This window comes from Desmodus rotundus, chromosome 3 (genome assembly GCF_022682495.2).
Source record: "Desmodus rotundus isolate HL8 chromosome 3, HLdesRot8A.1, whole genome shotgun sequence".
Taxonomy (NCBI): Eukaryota; Metazoa; Chordata; class Mammalia; order Chiroptera; family Phyllostomidae; genus Desmodus; species Desmodus rotundus.
The window spans coordinates 111757125-111776784 of record NC_071389.1 but is presented as its reverse complement, the minus strand read 5'-3'; the positions used below and the strand labels follow the sequence as shown (position 1 = coordinate 111776784).

Sequence of the window (19660 nt, the reverse complement as noted above, 5' to 3'; positions counted from 1 at the left end):
CACTCACACAGTTGTCAGAGGCAACCTGGCCTCCCAGTAACTGACCCTAGTAGTGGTCAACGATTATTTTTTGACCTGACTCTTCCATCAAATAGATATGGTTTTGTGAGAAAATACACTCCTCCACACAGCCAAAACCTAAACCCCTAATATTTGCACTTATTTTTCCAGTGTCAGCCTTCCAAAGAAAATACCAAAAAGAAAGAGAAAAAAACTTCCTTCTACATGGTTGCCCATCAAATACACAAAAGAGTATAACTAAAATGTCACACATTTTGTCTTCTTTACTTCCCTCAACCATTTGTTATAAAGCATGGTTTCTAGTCTCCTCAAATACTCTTCTGGGTAGATAAAGCACCTGTAACATGTCAAATTCCAAAGCAGTATGATTTTAAAAAGTAAAATGGAACTACACCTGCCCTGATCAATATTTGTAGAACTAAAAACTAAGTTCAAATTCTGGCTTCTTTTGCCCAAGAGAATAAATAGTAGGTTTCCAAACATATTTAAGCTGATACCTGCAAAGTTACTGTAAATTAGCAAATCCCTAAAAACAATTCCACTTCATTGGTATGAAATCACACACTAGATTGCACTGTAAAATGCAAGATGACAGTAGAGGCAAAAAAAAAAAAAAAAAAAAAAAAAAGACTGCACTCCTCTGGAAAATTCTTATTTCCTCACAAATAAGCCTTCTCAGATATTTGCACATTTTTAATTGAATTCACTGAATCATTTTTCATAGTACTCCACTACATTTCAGATAAGCAAGCTTACCAACTCTACCAGAAGTCATTTTCCAAAACCACTTCTATAGCTGCGTATATGACAGGATCCAATGGACGGGTGGCTTAAATTTCTGTAAGTCACCCATGAACAAATTTTGCTTCTGAAAGTGACTGTTAACTCCCCTCAAAAAACATATATATACTTAACATCTGATTTAATTTTCTCAGGTCACGGAACTCCAAAAAATATCAAAACTATCTGGAAAATAAACTAGGCTACTGATTTATCCACAGTACTCTGAATAACCATTCATAATTCATCTCTATATTAAATCAGAATTATCAAACAGAAAAGTTAAATAGTTTAAGACAAAGACCCCAGATTTTAAGACCAGACTTTCAATGACCACAGCACAATTAGCAACCTCATGAAAAAGCTTAAATTCAAATAATAATGGCTTTATCATGTGACGAATCTAGGCACAACCTAAAATTACAAAAATATTAATAGTCACCTGTGTCCAAATAGAGGACAAATGATAAAACAAAGAATGACACAGTGTCAGTTTATCTTTTTCTATTTCTGACCTTGAAGTTCTCTTGATCCTTAAATAAATAAAGCCAGAATCAAAAAACCTGAATCCTGAATAAAATCAGACTCCAAAAATTAAAAAAAAACCCACAAAACATTAAACTCACTTGCCACACTATAATATTAAATACAATGTATTATGACTGCACGGAATTAATGAAAATACTTTAAAATAACTATTTTTAAAATAAGCTTCCAACTAAACTCAACATACAGAAATATTATAAGGCATAATAATAATAATAATAATAATAATAATAATAATAAAAGAAGTATGACAGTATCTTGTTAGATGTTGGTTAGAAAATAAAAAATATAAATCATCCAAAGCCTCAGCTTTGCCATTCAAGCAAGCTCATAGCTAGATTTTTATTCTTCATCAAGCAAACATACTAAAAGCCTTCCTCACGGTCCATTTTAAAAAAGAGAAAAGGCCTTTTCTGTTAAAACATACATTGTGCCATCTCCCAACCACCAATATTTGAAAGTTAAGTAACAAAAACCTTATGAGACACAAAAACAGTTGGGTATTTATTTTAGAAACACTTGTCTTGCCCTGGCTGGTGTGGCTCAGTGGATTGAGTGCAGGCCTGCAAACCAAAGGGTTTCCAGTTTGGTTCGCCGTCAGGGCACAGGCCTGGGTTGTGGGCCTGGTCCCTAGTAGAGGTTGCTCGAGAGGCAACCACACATGATGTTTCTCTCCCTCTCTTTCTCCTTCCCTTCCCCTCTCTCTAAAAATAAATAAGTAAAATCTTAAAAAAAAAAAAACCCACTCATTTAAAAGAACTCCTTAATAATGAACTATATTCATTAGGCAATTCTAACAAATGTGATTTGACATTTGATAGGATTCCAGACCAAGATCTCTGTGGTCCAAGCAGAACAAACATTTAGAATGTATCTAAAACCCCAGTCTCAAAAAACTGCAATGGGGAAATTTGTTTAATTATTGTAAATCCTATTAAGCCAACCTTCTTTGTAAAGTGGAAAATGTCTGATCTTGAGGGCCATGGAGGGTATAATGAATACAGAGTTTAATTGGGCCCACTGCTGGCTCACTATAATCTATTAATTAGCGACTGAGTTCTCTATATCTCATTGTAGTATTTCACTTTACTTTAAAATTGCACCCTTCATTTTTTGGACCAATGATATACAATTTTAGGATTGTGTGATAATTATAGTGAGTGCAGGAAGAACATATTCCTGCCAGCCCTGGTGTTTAATTAGGGCAAGGGGCGGAATCTAGATAAGGCAGTGTTCACCCTCCTTCAGCACATATGGGTTTTTTGGCATCATAGTCCTATGGGCTGCTTCACTTCCACTAGGCTGAAGTGCTGAGTCCCTACTATAGTCTTTTCAGAAGATTCAAATATTTTATCTTTGAATGTAGCTTGATAATTAGGAAGGAAATTGCCATTGCTTTTTATCCGCATGGCTTTTAAAGTATAGGCATTTTCTGAAAATAGAGAAGTATGCCAATAATTTTTTCCTTGTTAAAATGGACATTTCCAAGTTGCTTCATAATTAAAGCTATCTTTAGTGACAGACATATTTTCAGCATCATCAGAAAGGTACATTGGAGGCTAACTAATTCAGTGATAAAACCAGTAAACTCAACTCAACTTCTACCAAAATATACTTTTATTTATTTATAAAGAGACATATTTATATACATGCATATATATGCATGTATACACACTATACTTATATTTATACACATACACAATCCATTCCTAAAAGGTAGAACTTTTAAAGGAAAAGTATTCACGTATAATTTTTACACAATATTTACAAGTTATAACCCAGCCACTTTTTGGGTCAATGGACATTGTGATTTTTATATTAATGATACATTTGAGATTGGACAATACTCAATATAATGCATTATGATGCTTCATTGTCTAAATAAAGTACCTCATATTTGAGCACTGATACAGCACCAGTACATACTCCAAATTTATCAGTCTCTAAAAGAACCGAATATCCACCCCAGTTTCTAAGACCTAAGCTACTTGATACTTTACCACAAGACTAAATTAAGCTAACTCATTGCTTCTCTCTTGATGTTTACAATTCAACACCAAACTAGAAAAACTTTCAGAATGTACCATTATTTTATATTTAAAAATGATAAACTTTTCACATTGTACTTCACTTTCTACAACTTAAATTTTAACTGAAGAACAGTATTTCTCCATTCTGTTATCACATATCATCTGAGTGTTTTATCTTGAGCATCAAAGATTCTCAAGGTGAAGAGACACCAAAACCACCTGGATGGCTTTTTATAACTAAATATATCTAAGATTTTAAACACCTTTTTACCATACACACACTCCTACTAAAGGTCACAGATAATAATCATTATGTATAGGAGCCTGTCACAGCCCTGAGGCATAATATGGCAGGAAAAAAGACGAGAAGCACTGAGCCAAAGGTAAGTCTGGGGCTTTAACACACAAAACAATCTAACTCCATACCTTCTTCAAGAAACCAAAGCAGTAGATCTTAATGCCTGAGCTGAGTGTTAGTAGTAGAAGAGCAAAACAAGCAACAGTAATCTTACATTAGATTTACTTCATCGGAGACAGAAATCATTTGTAATTCCTTACGAATCATTTGTAACTTCTTAGCATCATTTATGAACACTGCAGAAATCCAAGTAAGTTTATTACTTTCTTCATAACTTTTATTTATCTAACCCAAAAATAAAATCTAATACCAAGAATGAGGTAGCAACTTTAAAATTCTCCCTTAATAATATAGAACTTTTTTAAGAGGGCAAATAATTCAAACTTACAAGTTTAAGAAAAGTTTTTAAAGTATTTTAAACATAAGGCATGATTAAGATTTTAATTGCTGCAGCTTGAATATGATTTGTCCACAACTTTGTACTTATATGTTACTGAATATAACATGTCTATGGCCAAAACAACAATTATAACCTGGAAGTGGGCAGAAAATAACAAATGAGTGTTTCTTATATCTAATAAGACAGCACTTAGCTCTTGAACTGCAAAGCCCAGAATTATAATGCCTAGTTATCTCATTTATTTTCTAGAAGCAACTAATCACACCAAGTTGCCTTTCTTCCACCTTAAGTTTGTTAAAGAACTAAAAACAAAAAAAGTTACATAAGCATTCTGAAGTTAAACTATCATGAATGTCCACAGAAAGAACAGCTCCTCATTGTTGTCAAGAAGAGACAGCAACCAAAAAAAAAAAAGAAAGAAAGGAAAAGAAAGAAAAGAAAAATTCAAGGCACAGGACCAAATCTGAAAAAGACCAAGAAACAGAGGACAGAACATTTTAAATTAAATAATCAACAGGAAGAAGGCTGAACCAAGAAGGGAAAAACCTAAGAAGGAAAAAAAGAATGGCTCCATTCACTTACATACATGAATTCAGAGAGTAAAGGTAAACATACATGTAAAACTAACCTGGTTTTCCTCCTGCACAACTCTATAGTGTTCCTTCCAAATAGTGATTTTGGAAGCTTCATCTTTTCTGAGGGCTCGTTCTTTCTTCAACTCTGGGCTCCAGAAGGTCTTGATACTATTCATTGAAGAACTTAATTTGCTCTCCTTTACTTCCACATCCTTCCGCAAGAGATCGTTTTCCCTTAATACTTCTTTTAGCTGTGTCTGCAGATCCATGATTGTGTTATCTCTTGCCTGACGAAGAGAGTGAGGAACAGTAGATGCCATACTCACAGGAGGGAGATGATGCTCTCCAAATGCTATGGTGTCACTAGCAACCCCACTGCTAGCTATATTGGGACTACTGCCCATAGCAGTCATCCTAACACCGTAAGGCAGACGTCCCCCAGAACGGCCAAGTGTCATGGTGCTTTTAGGTGTTTCTGAACCCACATTTTCATGGTCACTTAGGTACATAGGGCCAGATGTGGCATAGGCAGCATTTAAGGACTGGATATTCTCCATTGAAAGGGTTTTCCCACTGCCACCTCCAACACTGCTTCCAGAACTCCCTCCTGTACTATTGGTTCGACGATGACCCAAGCGAGGGGAACGTGGAAGCCTAGGTGAACGCCCAGGGCTCTGGTTGCTTGGTTCCACCTTCCCAACTGAGCGAGCACTCCCATACATGGTTACAAGACGAATTTAGGTCCAGGAAAGGTATGGAACTCCTTGAGGTTTCTCTATGGCTGTAAGTCTGCTTAAGGCTAATCAGAAATAACAGGTCCTCAGCTGTCCAGTCTTGAAGAAATATCTTACACCATATCTGTAATGAAAAGACCACACAGTAAATCCTCCAGTAATAACCATTTCTCTTCCAAGAAACTGTTCATTACCTGCACTGAGGAAGATCTCCCTTCTACCCTTTATTTACTCATGCATTCAAAATCTGTATACAGTACAATTCATTTAATAGAAAACATCATTCTAAAAATATTTCACATGTCCAAAACTGAATAATGAAACCATACCCTGCAAGGAAAAGAAAAAGTGATTGACAAAGAAAAAATAAAACTGTTTGACTACCTGACTTTCTACCTGGAAAACCCAAGACTATCAAATGAAAAATTATTAGAACTAGTAATAAAACTCAACAAATTTGTTAAACACAAGATCAACATATAAGTAGTAACACTTTCCTGCACATCAATAATATTAGAAAATACAATTTTTAAAAAATCCATTCACAATAACCATAAAAACACTTCAATATAAATCTAACAATAATATGCAAGCATTTTTGGAAAAAAATTACAAAACTTTGTCCTGGCTTGTGTGGCTCAGTGGACTGAGCACCAGCCTATGAACCAAAGGGTCGCTGGTTCGATTCCCAGTCAGGGCACATGCCTGCGTTGCAGGCCAGGTCCTCAGCAGGGGATGCATGAGAAGCGATCACACATTGATGTTTCTCTCCCTCTCTTTCTCCCTCCCTTCCCTCTGTCTAAAAATAAATAAATAAAATCTTTTTTAAAAATTACAAAACTTTACTGAAAGAACACCTGAGCAAAAGGAAAGATATCCATGTTCATGGATGAGAAGACAACACTGTAATAGTGTCTGTTCTTCCCCAACTACTTCAAATCCCAATGAAAATCTCTACAGGATTCTTCACCTAAGCTGACCCTAGAATTCAAATAGAAAAGTAAAGATACAAGAATAACCGAAACAACCTGAAATGAAAGAACAAAGGAATACATCCCCTGAATAGAAAGATAAATTACAGGTCCACAATCCTTTATTTGCCATTCAAAAATCCAAAAAGATCTGAAAATAAACTTTTTTCTTTTTAATTCACTTAGCAGCAAAACCTGACCTGACCTCAGGCCACTTATTGTTAATATGAATCTCACTTAGTGTGATTAGTCTTACACTTCACTGAAAAAACAATGAGTAGGATTACAGGATACTGCCTACTGGGTACTACTGGGAAAAAATCTGGACTCCAAAATTCGTATCTGACCCCCAGGATTTATTATAAGGACTTAGAGCCTTTTAAAGCTATAGAAACTAAAAATGTATAGTACCGGCCCAGGAATAGTCTAAATTATGTATGTGAGTTTAGTATATGCTAAAAATAACATTTCAAATTCAAAACACTGAAGAAAGGACAAATTATTCAATAATGGGGTCTGAACAACTGGTACCCTTGTAAAAAATAAATCACATCCCTACTTCACACAACACACAGAAATAAATTCTATGCACATTAAAAACATAAATTTAAACACTACTAAAAGTATTAAAATAAATCTCAGGATACTATCCTGTGAACCTGAGTTAAGGCAGGGCTTCTTAAATAAGAAACAAAAAGCAAAACCATTAAAAAAACAACTAATACATTTAATTATGTCAAAATGACAAAATATTATACAAAAAAAAAACACTATAAGCAAAATTAAAAGGAAAACCAAAAACTAGGTAAAAAAAATGTATAGCATGTGTATAATAGATCTGTAAACAAAATATATAAAGAATTCCTACATGGGCCCTGGCTGCTGTGGCTCAGTGGATTGAGCACCAGCCTGCAAACCAAAGGGTCACTGGTTCAATTGCCAATCAGGGCACATGCCTGGGTTGCAGGCCAGGTCCCCAGTATAGGGCACGTGAGAGGCAACCACATATTGATATTTCTCTCCCTCTTTTTCTCCCTCCCTTCCCCTGTCTAAAAATAAATAAATAAAATATTTTTTAAAAAGAAAAGAATTCCTACATGAGAAATGACAAATTTGAAACAAAGATGATTAGAAAGGAGGGGAACTTACATTGTAAGGGGAAGTTGAGGGGAAGAGGGAATGTTTGTGAAGGCTTTGATTTCACTTATAAATCTTTATACTCATACTACAATAAAGCTTTAATTTTAACAAAGGAATATATTTGTATTCTACAAGTATAATTAAAACAAATTTTAAAAACATTTATCACAGCTATCCTACTTGCCACATTTCTCTCAAAGATAAATCAATACAGATCTAAAGTAGACCTCTGTGATTTCTACTATCATTCTATCAAAGAACTGGCTTAGGTCAAATAACAAGATTTCAGCATATTAAGTAATACTTTCCAAAAATCCACTGTTGTGTAGAATTGACCTTATAAGTACTCCTTCAGTAAATATGCTATCCAAGTAAATCACATGGTCTATATATCCTAATCAGATTTTAAAGTGTCTGCCCTGGCCAGGTGGTTCAGTTGGTCCCATACACCAAAAGGTCGAGGGCTCAATTTCTGGTTAGGGCACATATCTAGGTTGTAGATTCAATCCCCAGTCGGGGCACACACGAGAGGCAAGTGACCCATGTTTCACACATGGATGTTCTGTCTTTCTCATTCTCCCTCCCCACCCCCACCTCAGGTGACAATTTTAAAAACACAGGTTAAAAATCTTCAGAAATACTTGTATGAATACAATGGCAGTCTCAATTCTACTGGGTTGGCCAAAAAGTTCATTTGGTTTTTTCCATAAGAGGGCTATAGTAGCACTTAGTTGTCTTCTTCAACTTCATTCATAACAATTTTGTTACACTGTATTGTGATAACTGTCATATGTCACCATGTGTTTAAATAAAACTTATCAAAATCGGTGAATTTTTGTGTAGCCATTTTAATATTGACGATGGGAGAATATATGAAACATTTCCAGCATATTATGCTTTATTATTTCAACAAAGGTTAAAAACGCAACTGAAACACAAAAAAAGATGTGCACAGTGTATGGGGAAGGTGCTGTGACTGATCGAACATGTCAAAGGCGGTTTTTGTGAGGTTTCATGCTAGAGATTTCTCACTGGCGATAACACTCCACAGTCGTTTAAGTTGAAGTTGATAGTGATCAAATCAAGACATTAATTGAGACCAATGTTATACCACGCAGTAGATAGCTGACATACTCAAAATATCTAAATCAATAAAGTTTTTGGTGAAAATGAAAAATGTGTCTTTCTTTTACAGAAAAAACCTAAACCGATTTTTTGGCCAAACTTATATATAAGGGATCCAGTAAAGATAACACTAAGGTAACAATAAGCAGAACAGGAAATAGAACCTGAACTTTTAAGGTTTCATTAGAAATAGCAAAATTACACCAAGTTCAGAAACTACAACATTCTAATGTTAGGAAATTCCTTTCCAGGGCTAACCTACCTCATGAAATAAAAATTCCTTTTCATGGTAAATCTGGACTGTAAGGTAGGTGACAAGTAATAATAATCTACATATTACTATTTGAATGAATTCTATTTCAAGATCAGAGAGATGCAAAGCTTTTTTTTTTCATAAGTAATCTGAATACTGCTTAAAATAAGACCCATTTGTTATCCAGAATCTCTGGAATGATAATAAAAGCTAGCATTTATTTAGTGAGTGTATACCATATGCCAGGTACTGTGGTAAGAGTTTTATAAGATTTAATTTACTATTTATAAGCCCCCTATAATACAGGTACTGTTAGTATGTCCATTTTACAGATGAAGAAAGTAAGGCCTATATTGTTAAGTGACTTATCGAAAGTGTCACGTAACTCTTCAGTGTAGGGTCAAGATTTGAATTAGGGCACCTAATTCCAGAGCCCTGGAGGCTCTTTACTACTATGCTTAACCACCACCATGTGCTGATGTTAACATCTCAAATGTCCACAGGACATTGAAGGTTTCCCCAGTTTCAACACAGGGTGTCCTGCTAATCTGGTTCTAAACCTAAACTTTAGGGTACATATCAGGTTTCCCAGGTGTAAAGCTCAAACCATCATATTTATCTTCTAAAGATGGTGTACAAAGGGAGAGAAAACAAAGTAAAACCAATAAAATAAGGAGTAATTAATTCAGTCTCAGCCACCATATCGTAACTTTAAGCTGCCACATTCAATTTAAAAATTCCCAAGTGTGCTTTGTGAAGAACTCTATTGTCATGTAGTCAAGTAACTAAATCACTCTGAATAGGCTAAGATTCAATAACAAAAATTCACACCAAGTTTTCAGTATTAGCAGGGGCATTCTAATGTTCAAGTCACTTGCAGATCCAAAATGGCATTTGCATGTACAGTCTTTGTTATTATCAGAACTACATTCATTTATACAATAAGAGGAGAAAATTCACTAGTTCTGTCTAAAGCCCTCAAACTGGCTCTTTAATCTCATGAACTTCAGGGAAGACAGTGTTTAAAAAAATAACTTTCTTTTAACAATATGCCAGAAACACAACCACAAAATAGTAATTCTTCCACTTTGAACACATGATAAAAAATAATTTTGACCAAAAAAAGACAAAAGGTATTCTGTATGATTCCACTGATATAAAATTCTAGATCTAATCTATTATGACAGCAAATCAATTTGAAGCTGGGGATGGAGATAAGGGGGAGGAGTCAATCATAAGGGGGTAGGAGGAAACTTTTGGGGTGATGAAAATGTTCCACATTTTAACGTTGGCTCATCAAACTACATACTTCAAATATGTTCAGTTTATTGTATATAAATTATATCACAAAAGTTTGAAAAATAATTCCGCATTCCAAACTCCCTTGCCTGTGATTAATTTCCCCCCAACACACACACACACACACACACACACACACACACACACACACACACACCCTTCACTGACTATACACCTCGAATCCTGATTGCTGCTGGAGAAAATCATGCAGCTGTTCAGTTTGAGTCCACTGTGTTGCCCCCCCAGAGTCCTTAAGTCCCTCAGCTTCCTATCCAATATTTTGTTAGTCCCTTGCTATCTGTTGTGGTGGTTGTTTCAAACCTTCTCCCTCTGCCTATGAAACAGAACATGAGGTGCTTAGCTCAGAGATAAAGAACTTTATTACTCACAGCACAGCAAGCAGTATAACCATCAGGTTTGCACTGGCTCCCTATTACTCCCAGGTCCCACAGGTGACATAGAGTGACCCATGTAGGTGCTACATATGGAGTGGGTTTTCATCACAGTTGAGGAACAATGAGCTTAGGGTATCCACCAATTTTATAATAAGCAGTCAATAAGCCTGTCTCACCCAATGGGAGACATTACCTCATCCACCAAGGTGGCTTGCGGCAAACACATTCCTGAGAACAGCCCAGGTTGAGAGCAGTCAGGGCATTGCAGTCTTAGCACACCCAGCAAGGCACGCAGGAAAGAAGAGAGCATGGAGGACTCACTCTCTTGACAAGTATTTGTGGTAGTTTTAAGGTATTTCCATTAATTCTTTGATACTCCCTTAAGAGAGGAAGCAAAATTCCTCTCTCTGAATATATACTAGACTTAGTGATTAGCTTCTGATGATGTATCATTTCCAACACTACCTCACAAAAGACAATGGGGCTTCTGTCTTGGCCACTCTCTTGGAGGATTTAGCTGCCAGACTGTAAGGATATTTAAGCTATGTTACAGAGTGAGCCACACAATGAGGAACTGAGGCCTCAGGCCAAGAACCATGTAACACAGCTTGGAAAAGTATCCTCCAACCCCAGTCAAGCACTCAGATGACTGCAGACTGAGCAGACATCTTGACTGCAACCTCATGAAATACCTTGAGCCAGAATCACTCAGCTACATTCTGCATCAAAACTGAGATTTTTTTAATCCAGTAAGTTTTGAGGTAACTTTTTTATACAAGAGATAATTAATACAGTGCTGTTTCCTAAACCTCGTTCCAGGTGTGCATATGCATACACATGTGCGTACTGAACCACAATTTAAAATGTGTTTCTTTTTTAAAGGTTCTAGACAATTCTCAACACCACTGCCAGAATCATTCTGTAATATAAAGATTCTCCAAGTGGGTCAGGAACTGCCATAGTCTCTAAGACCCTTTCTAGAGATCCATGAGAGCAAAACTATTTTCATAATACGATGACATTATTTGTCTTTTTCACTATACATTCTCACAAATGTACAGTAGTGTTTTCCAGAGGCTACATACAGTAGGACATGTGGTATCATCTCACTGATAGCTAATGGAATGTGTGCTTGTGTACTGCTATGTATTAAAATTTTCTCAGCTTTACTTTCTAATATAGTAAATAGTAGTAGATATAGGCTACATAAACAAATGTTATTTAGGGTCCTCGTTAATTTTTAAGAGTGTAAAGGGATGCTGGAACAAAAATGTTTAAGAACCACTGCACTAAAATTTAAATATGACAATCTCACATACACTAACATGCCTTTAGTTGGCTTCCTAAAATAACAATCTCTATTCCTTAGCTGTGCATATGAGATTTTTCATGATTTGGGCTCTGTCTACCTCTCTTTAGGCAGGCTACTTCTGAAAAACTCGCCTTAGCATGTGACAACCACGATCAAGTACCTAAAATTTACTAAAATACACTCTCTCGCTTCCATGACCATCCTCTTCCCCATCAACTACTTACTACTTATTCTTCCAAACTAAGTTTAATAGTCACAATCCCACACAAACCCTTAAATCCCTCAATCTAATTTAGGTGCCCCTCTTATGGAACCAGGATCTTTTAAAATAATGTACTTACTATGTTTTGGTTAGTAACTTCCTTAAAGGCAAAGGAATGTCTCATCTGCAAAACCTAACAGAGTGCCTAATACAAATCAAGTAGACAATAAATGTTTGCTGAATCTACAAGTTAACCTAAATCCAAATGATTTAATGATTTAAAAATCATTAAAGATAGTTTATTATACATTCAGAAGGTGGTAGTAATCTTGAAATTCATTTATAGAAAGTGCTATTAAATGCAATGTAAAACAAATATAATGAAAGCCTTTCATCATTTCCTTTATTTTAAAAAACTTTATTTTTAACTGTAACCAAATTCCATGTATTGACAACCTCCTTCTCTATAAGTAGTGCTATATATTTTTGAACTCTAAAACTATGCCCTGAAAATCATAGAGAAACTTACTGAATGGTCGAGACTTCAATTTTTTAAAAAATAAACTGTTCTCACAATGGAATACTACCCAGCAGAGAGAAAGAAGAAGCTTATACCCTTTGCAGCAGCATGGATGGAACTGGAGAGCATTATGCTAAGTGAAATAAGCCAGGCGGTGAGGGACAAATACCATATGATCTCACCTTTAACTGGAATATAATCAACAGAAGAAAAAAGCAAACAAAATATAACCACAGACATTGAAGTTAAGAACAATCTAACAATAGCCAGAGGGGAGAGGGGAAGGGATAGCGGGGAGACATGGACAAAACCAAAGAGGAGGGTGGAAACAGGAGAGGGAGGTGGATTTGGCTGGGGTGGGGTAGAGAGGCAGGGAGAAAATGAAGACAACTGTAACTGAACAACAATAAAATAATTTTAAAATTAAAAAATAAAATAAAATAAAAAATTATAATTTGGGGGCTTTTCTATTTTTACCAAAGAAGCATTCTTAACTCAAAAACAGCCTAACGGTCTCAAAACACTGGGTTTTCTGATTTAGAGAAGGCACAGATTTTTCTCAGAAAGTCAAGAAAACTAAAATTAATTCCATTTTGGTAACAAACACTTATAAGCAAAGCTTTTTTCATATATACAAGATAATCAACATTTAAAGAGACTGGGTTTATTTTTTAAACGATAAAATCATTTTTTAACTTTCCCAAATGAAGTGAAATATCAAAAGTTAAAAATATAATTCCAAATTAGGAAGCAATAGTGCTCAGAATGCATGGACGTCGTACTTTTTTATATTACATTCCTTAATAAGGTTGCCCTTTGTATTAAGGCATATTAGTAACACTGTGTGCAAGTATGAAACTTAAAATGTGACCTGAAATCTTTTCTACAGAGTAAGTATAAAACTGTGCTGTAACCTAAGGGCAATGCATAAACCTTAAATACATTTCATCCTAACAAGCACCCTGCAAAATAATTCTTATTGTGCTCCTGAGACTTAGTCACGTAGTGACAAGTAGAAAAGGCTTGGACAGGTTCAGCTCCACTATTTAAATTGATTGCGTTCAACAAGTGACTATTTCAGAGCCTCTGTATTTTCATCTATGAAAGAGACATAATATCTTTTTCAAAGGATAACTAAAAAGATAAAACCAGTAAGTAAGTATAAAATATCTGGTTCTTGACAGGTTTTCAGTAAGTGTCAGTCATTACACTTCGAGGAATTTATCTTACATGTATTTTCATAAAAGTGGAAAAACAGTAAGAATAAACTGCAGAATTCTTTGAAATAACAAGAGTCTGATAATAACCTATACAAGTATGGGGATAATGTGTAGCTATTAAAAAGAATAAGGAAGTCTGTATGTACTGGTAAGAAAAGAAATACAAGATATACAAGATGCAATTTTAAAAATATAAAAAGGATACAAGAATTTGTGGGGAAATTTTTACATTTTTCTTTTCTGTACTGAGGTTTTAATATGAATTACTTTCATAACTTAAAAAGTAATTATGGATCCACACTTATTTAGACTACTCATCTTTGACAAAAATGCAAAGGCAATACAGTGAAGAAAGGCAATTATCTGAACAGTACATTTTCATGGCCACTGGAGTCCATTCTTGCATTGCGTAATTACTTCACGTGAAGACAGGAGGCAGCTTCTCCATGATTCTCATAGGCCTCTGTTCTCAATGGGAATCACAGAAGAGGAAGCTTTACTGGAACAAACTACAGATGCTGTTTTTCTGAGAAGCACAAATAGTACTCTGTCCTCCCTCCTCCACTCTTCCAAATTGCATTCATCCTCAGTGTTCACCTCAGCAGATCTTAGTGGCTTATCCAATGGCAATCCAAACTTCCATTCCTATTGGTCCTAAGCCCTTGAAAATTATATTCATCTCATGTGTCCACTGGGGCAAGAGAGTACTGAAAGGTACCCAACTGGATCACGTACATTCTACTATGTGCATTAATCCCTGCTCCCATTATGTTCATAACAGAGAGAAATTACAATCTAAGTGTCGAGCAATGAGGCATCAGCCATGTAAATTAAGGCACAACTATAAAATGGGTTATGATCTGTAATGGGTGGAATAGTGTCCCCCCAAAAACTCATGTGCACAGACTTATGTCACCTTATTTTGAAATCGGGTCTTTGGAGATACAACCAAGTTGAGTTCATATTGGATTATGGTGGGTTCTAAAGTCAATGACTAGTGTCTTTCTATGAGAGATTCAGTTACAGACTCACACATGAGAAAGCCCATGTAAAGGTAAAGGCAGAAATCAGGTGATGCAGCCAAGCCAAGGAGTACTAAGTATTGCCGGGAGCCACCCGAAGCCAGGAAGAGGCAATGAGGGATCTTCTCTAGAAACTTCAGAGGGAGCAAGGCCCTGCCTACACTGATTTTGGACTTCTAGCCTCCAGAACTGTAAGAAAATAAATTTCTGTTGTTTTCTGTTATCAGGTTTTTAGTATTTTGTCACAGTAGACCTAGAAAATTACTGTCTCATTGTAAGTGATGATGTGGCTCTATACTTAATTATAGAGAAAGATGTTTGTGATCTATTCTCAAACCAAAGGGAAAAAGAAAAAGTTATAAACACAGATCCCACCTGCAGGTTGTTTTGTTTTGTTTCATTTAGGTTATGGTAGAGTATACAACTCTGGATAGTAAGGTTTCTGGTGACCTCACTGTCTCTCCAAATCAACCATTTTTCTAGGAGCACACACTGTTTTTATAATCAGGACAAAATAAAACTATTTGAGGACAGGTGGTTTAAAGATATAAAACAGAAAGGGTATATTGCCCTAAGTTAAGGCTCTGGATACTAAACGCCCACTACCACTTCTAGAATAAAGCCAGAATGATTTCCTTACAGCCAAATTCAATGGATTCTCTTTACTTCTACTGCTTCTGACCTGCTGACTTCTATCTTGGGCCTATTACTGCTTTTCTGGTTTCCCTACTGTCTCTCCAAGACAATTCCTTTTTCATACATTTTACTGACTCCTCTTCCTCTGCCTACCTTTAAAACACTGGTGTACTACTTTAGAGCTCTGTCTTCCAACACGGTCCTGTCTCCTACTATTTTACTTTCCCTGGGCAATCTCATCTACAGCCATTGTTTCAACTGGTTTCAACTATTAACTACTTTAGGTAGGTACGTATTTTAGTTTAGGTTTTCTTAATCAATATTCCCAACTCTGGCTTCTCCCTTGGGCTGCAGACTTACACGACCAACTTACTCACTACACATATCTGCCAAGATTTCCCAAAGGCAACTCAAAAGTTCTACCTAAAAGCATATTTTCCCTAAAAAAAATGCCCCTCTTCTCCTATGTTCCCTAGTTTGATAGAATTCATTTTGACTCCTTTTTCACTCCTCTATTCAACTCCCATTAACTAATCAGCCACTGTGTACCATCAATTGTTCTCTTTCTAATATACTTCTTTCAGCTCCCTCCAACTACATCCTCATCCTGTCTAGCCAGTACTATCATAGTGTAATCTCCTAAAGAGCCTTTTGCCCAAACAGTCTTGCCTCTTTCCAATCTTTTGATGGTTCTTAATTTTTATTTTCCCAGCCCAACATATTTTAAGGGATATGACACATATCTTCATCAATAAGAGCAGTTATTTTGATATACATTATTAAACTGAGAGTAGGGACATATTGGACACTCCAGAAGCCAAAGGGTCATTTTTCCTTTGATCAAAGTCTCATATTCTAACACCTTCTGTTTTTCTCTCTCCATGCCCCACTGAGAATCACTATACTTTGCATGCTTTTTCATTTTCGCTCCAGCATTTTTAACTGATATAATTCACATAAAATAAAACTCACCATTTTAAAACATACAATTCAGTGATTTTTAGTATATTCTGAATGCTGAGCAACCACACCACTATCTAATTGCAGAATACTTTCTTCACAGCAGAAAGAAATCCTATGAACCCATAAGCAGTCACTCCCCATGTCTCACTGGCCAGGCCCCAGCAACCATATACTTTCTAACTTTCTGTCTCCATGGATCTACTTACTCTGGACATTTCATATAAACAGAACCAACCATCCAATATGAGCCTTTCTGTGTCTGGTCTCTCTCATTCACTGAAACATTTTCAAGGTTCATTCATTTTGTAGCATGTATCAGTAGTTCACTCTGTTTTATGGCTGAATGACATTTTGTTGTATGGATGGTCTACATTTTGTTCACCTATTCATCAGATAGTGGGCATCTGGGTTGCAGCAGTTCTGAATACTACTATTGGGTTGGCCAAAGAGTTTGTTTGGTTTTTAAGTAAATATAAAAAACACATTTTTCATTTTCACCAATAACTTTAGTGAACGACATATTAACAGTTTTGTCCCACTACATTGTGCCATCTTTCAGGCAACTTCATAATTCCATCTTCCCAAAACTTTTTATCTTTTTGAGCAAAGGACGATTCCAGGTACCTTTTGAAGTCTTCCAGGGAACTGAATATTTTTCCATTAAGAGAATTTTACTAATTCTGTTGACTAATTCTGTATGCTTTTTGTGAAGTGCTGCTTTCACTTGGAACTAATCATTTGGTTTTCCAAAAGGAGCTCATATTAGAAGACTCCCTTCCAACCCCACCATATACACATGACCTTCTTTGGATAAAGAATGCCTTTGGTGTGGTTGGTGGTGATTCATTTCATATGCCCCACAATCTCTTCCACTCCACATTATTGTCAAGTATCCACTTTTCATTGCTCATCACAGTTTGTTTTAAAAATGGAACATTTTCCATATGTTTAAGTAGGGAATCGCATACAGAAATGCAGTCAAGAAGGAATTTTTTCACTTAACTTATGTGGAACCCAAACATCAAAGCCATTAACATAACCAAGCTGCTGTAAATTATTTTCAACACTGACTTGGGTATTTTGAGTACATCAGCTTTCTCCTGTGTGGTGTAATGTTGACTGTGCTTAATTAATGTCTCAAGTTGATCACTATCAACTTCAACTGGTCTGCCCAAAGTCCATGGAGCACCGTCCGGCGAGGAATCGCCAGCACCAAAGTTTGCAAACCACTTTTGGTATGTTCTATCAGTCACAGCACCTTCTCCATACACTGCACAATCTCTTTTTTGTTTCAGTTGTGCGTTTACCTTTCTTGAAATAATGAAGCATAATACACCAGAAATGTTGAGTATGTTCTTCCATCTTCAATATTAAAATGGCTACACAAAATTCACCAATTTTAATGGTTTTTTAATGCATGCTGATATGACAGCTGTCACAATATAGTCTAAGTAAATTTTTTGAATGAAGTTAAAGACAAGTAAGCGCTACTAGAAACATGGTATGGAAAAATGCGAACAAACTTTTTGGCCAACCCAATACTGACAGCAAGTTTTTGTGTGGACATATGTTCGCAATTCTGTTAGGTATATAACTAAGAGTGCAATTGTGTGGGCTTATAAAAACTCTTTAACTTTTTAAGGAAATGTCAAACTGTTTTCCAAAATAACTGCAACATTTTACATTCTCATTAGCAATGTTTGAGGGTTTCTAATTTCTCCATATCCTCATCAACACTTGTTACTATCCATCTTTTTTATTATATCCATTCTGGTGGATGTGAAGTGTTATATTATTGTGGTCTTGATATTATGGTTTTTCATTTAAATAATACTATTCAAAAAGTTTGGAGCCAAATATATTTGGTGTCCATTTTGGTGTTAGATGGTGTTAATATACTTAACCTGTCACATTAAATATTACAATTAAATGAGTAACACATGTATGTAGAAATAAAAACTCAAAAAATAAAAAGTCTCCTATCCCCTCAGCCCTCTTGGTTAGAGATAACTACTTTTGACCACTCTGCTTTTAATTCTGTTAGTTACCTCCATAACTCTAAATTACTTAGCTTTTGATCCACAGCACTTACTACACCATGTAATATGCAATGTTACACGTCTCTGTTTTGTTTATTGTCAGTCTCCTTCATGCGAATGAAAGCTCCACAAGGACAGCACATTTTCCCTTTTCTGTTCATTGCTCTACCTCAGTGCCCAGCATGGGGCCTGCACACACAGAGTGGTCAGTGAACATACAGAGGTGGGCAAGAGTAGGTTTACAGTTCTAATACACATAAATACAAGAATTAATAAATAATACAAGAATAAAGTGTCTCATGTACTCACAGCTGTAAACCTACCTTTGCCCACCCCTGTACAGTAAATAAAGCAGGGGTGTCAAACTCATTTCCATCGGGGGCCATATCAGCCTTGCAGTTGCCTTCAAAGGGCCGAATGTAATTTTTAGGAGTGTATAAATGTTAAGTACTCCTTAACTAGGGGCAAGGCGCTCACTGCTGCCAGGTAGAAACAAGGTGCCCAGCCGGATAAAACAAGGTGCAGGGCCGGATTCGGCCTGCAGGCCTTGTGAAATAAAAGAAATAAATATCGAAATAAGCCAGGCGGTGAGGGACAAATACCATATGATCTCACCTTTAACTGGAACATAATAAATAGAAGAAAAAAGGAAACAAAATATAACCTGAGACATTGAAGTTAAGAACAATTTTACAATGGGCAGGGGGGAGTGGGGAGGGGACAGTGAGGAGAGGGGATTACAGGAACTACTTTAAAGGACACATGGACCAAATCAAGGGGGAGGGTGGAGGTGAGGGAGGGAGGAGAGTTCAGCTGGGGTGGGGTGGAGGGATGGGGAGAAAAGGCACACAACTGTAATTGAATAACAATAAAAAATGTTTTAAAAAAAGAAATATCTATATTTTGTTATCTAAATCTTTAAGTACACTTCTTGAGTCTCTCCATTAAAGGTGAGGAATTTTGTTCATAACCCCTCTTTTCCCCAACTTTTGTTGGGTTATAGTTTATTTTTAATTTTTCTAATGATTCACTTTATAATTTTAAGTAATGTAACTTCTGTTTCTTTTTTTCCTCTATCAAATTTCTACTTGTAAATCCCCACCTCCGTGTAAGATGAGG

General features: G+C 36.0%; 1 protein-coding gene across 18 annotated transcripts in view; it reads right to left on the bottom strand.

Annotated features, from left to right (window-relative positions):
• The window catches only part of ERC1 (ELKS/RAB6-interacting/CAST family member 1), a 536970-nt gene that overhangs the window by 496631 nt on the left and 20679 nt on the right, over positions 1 to 19660 (bottom strand). For 17 of the 18 annotated variants that reach the window (XM_053920835.2, XM_053920834.2, XM_053920839.2 and 14 more), the window contains one exon: positions 4764 to 5568. The exons of the other annotated variant lie outside the window; for it this stretch is intronic. In XM_053920835.2, coding sequence (XP_053776810.1) covers positions 4764 to 5432 — 669 coding nt within the window. In that variant the 5' untranslated portion in view covers positions 5433 to 5568. The remainder of the gene's footprint in view (positions 1 to 4763; positions 5569 to 19660) is intronic. 18 annotated transcript variants of the gene reach the window in all.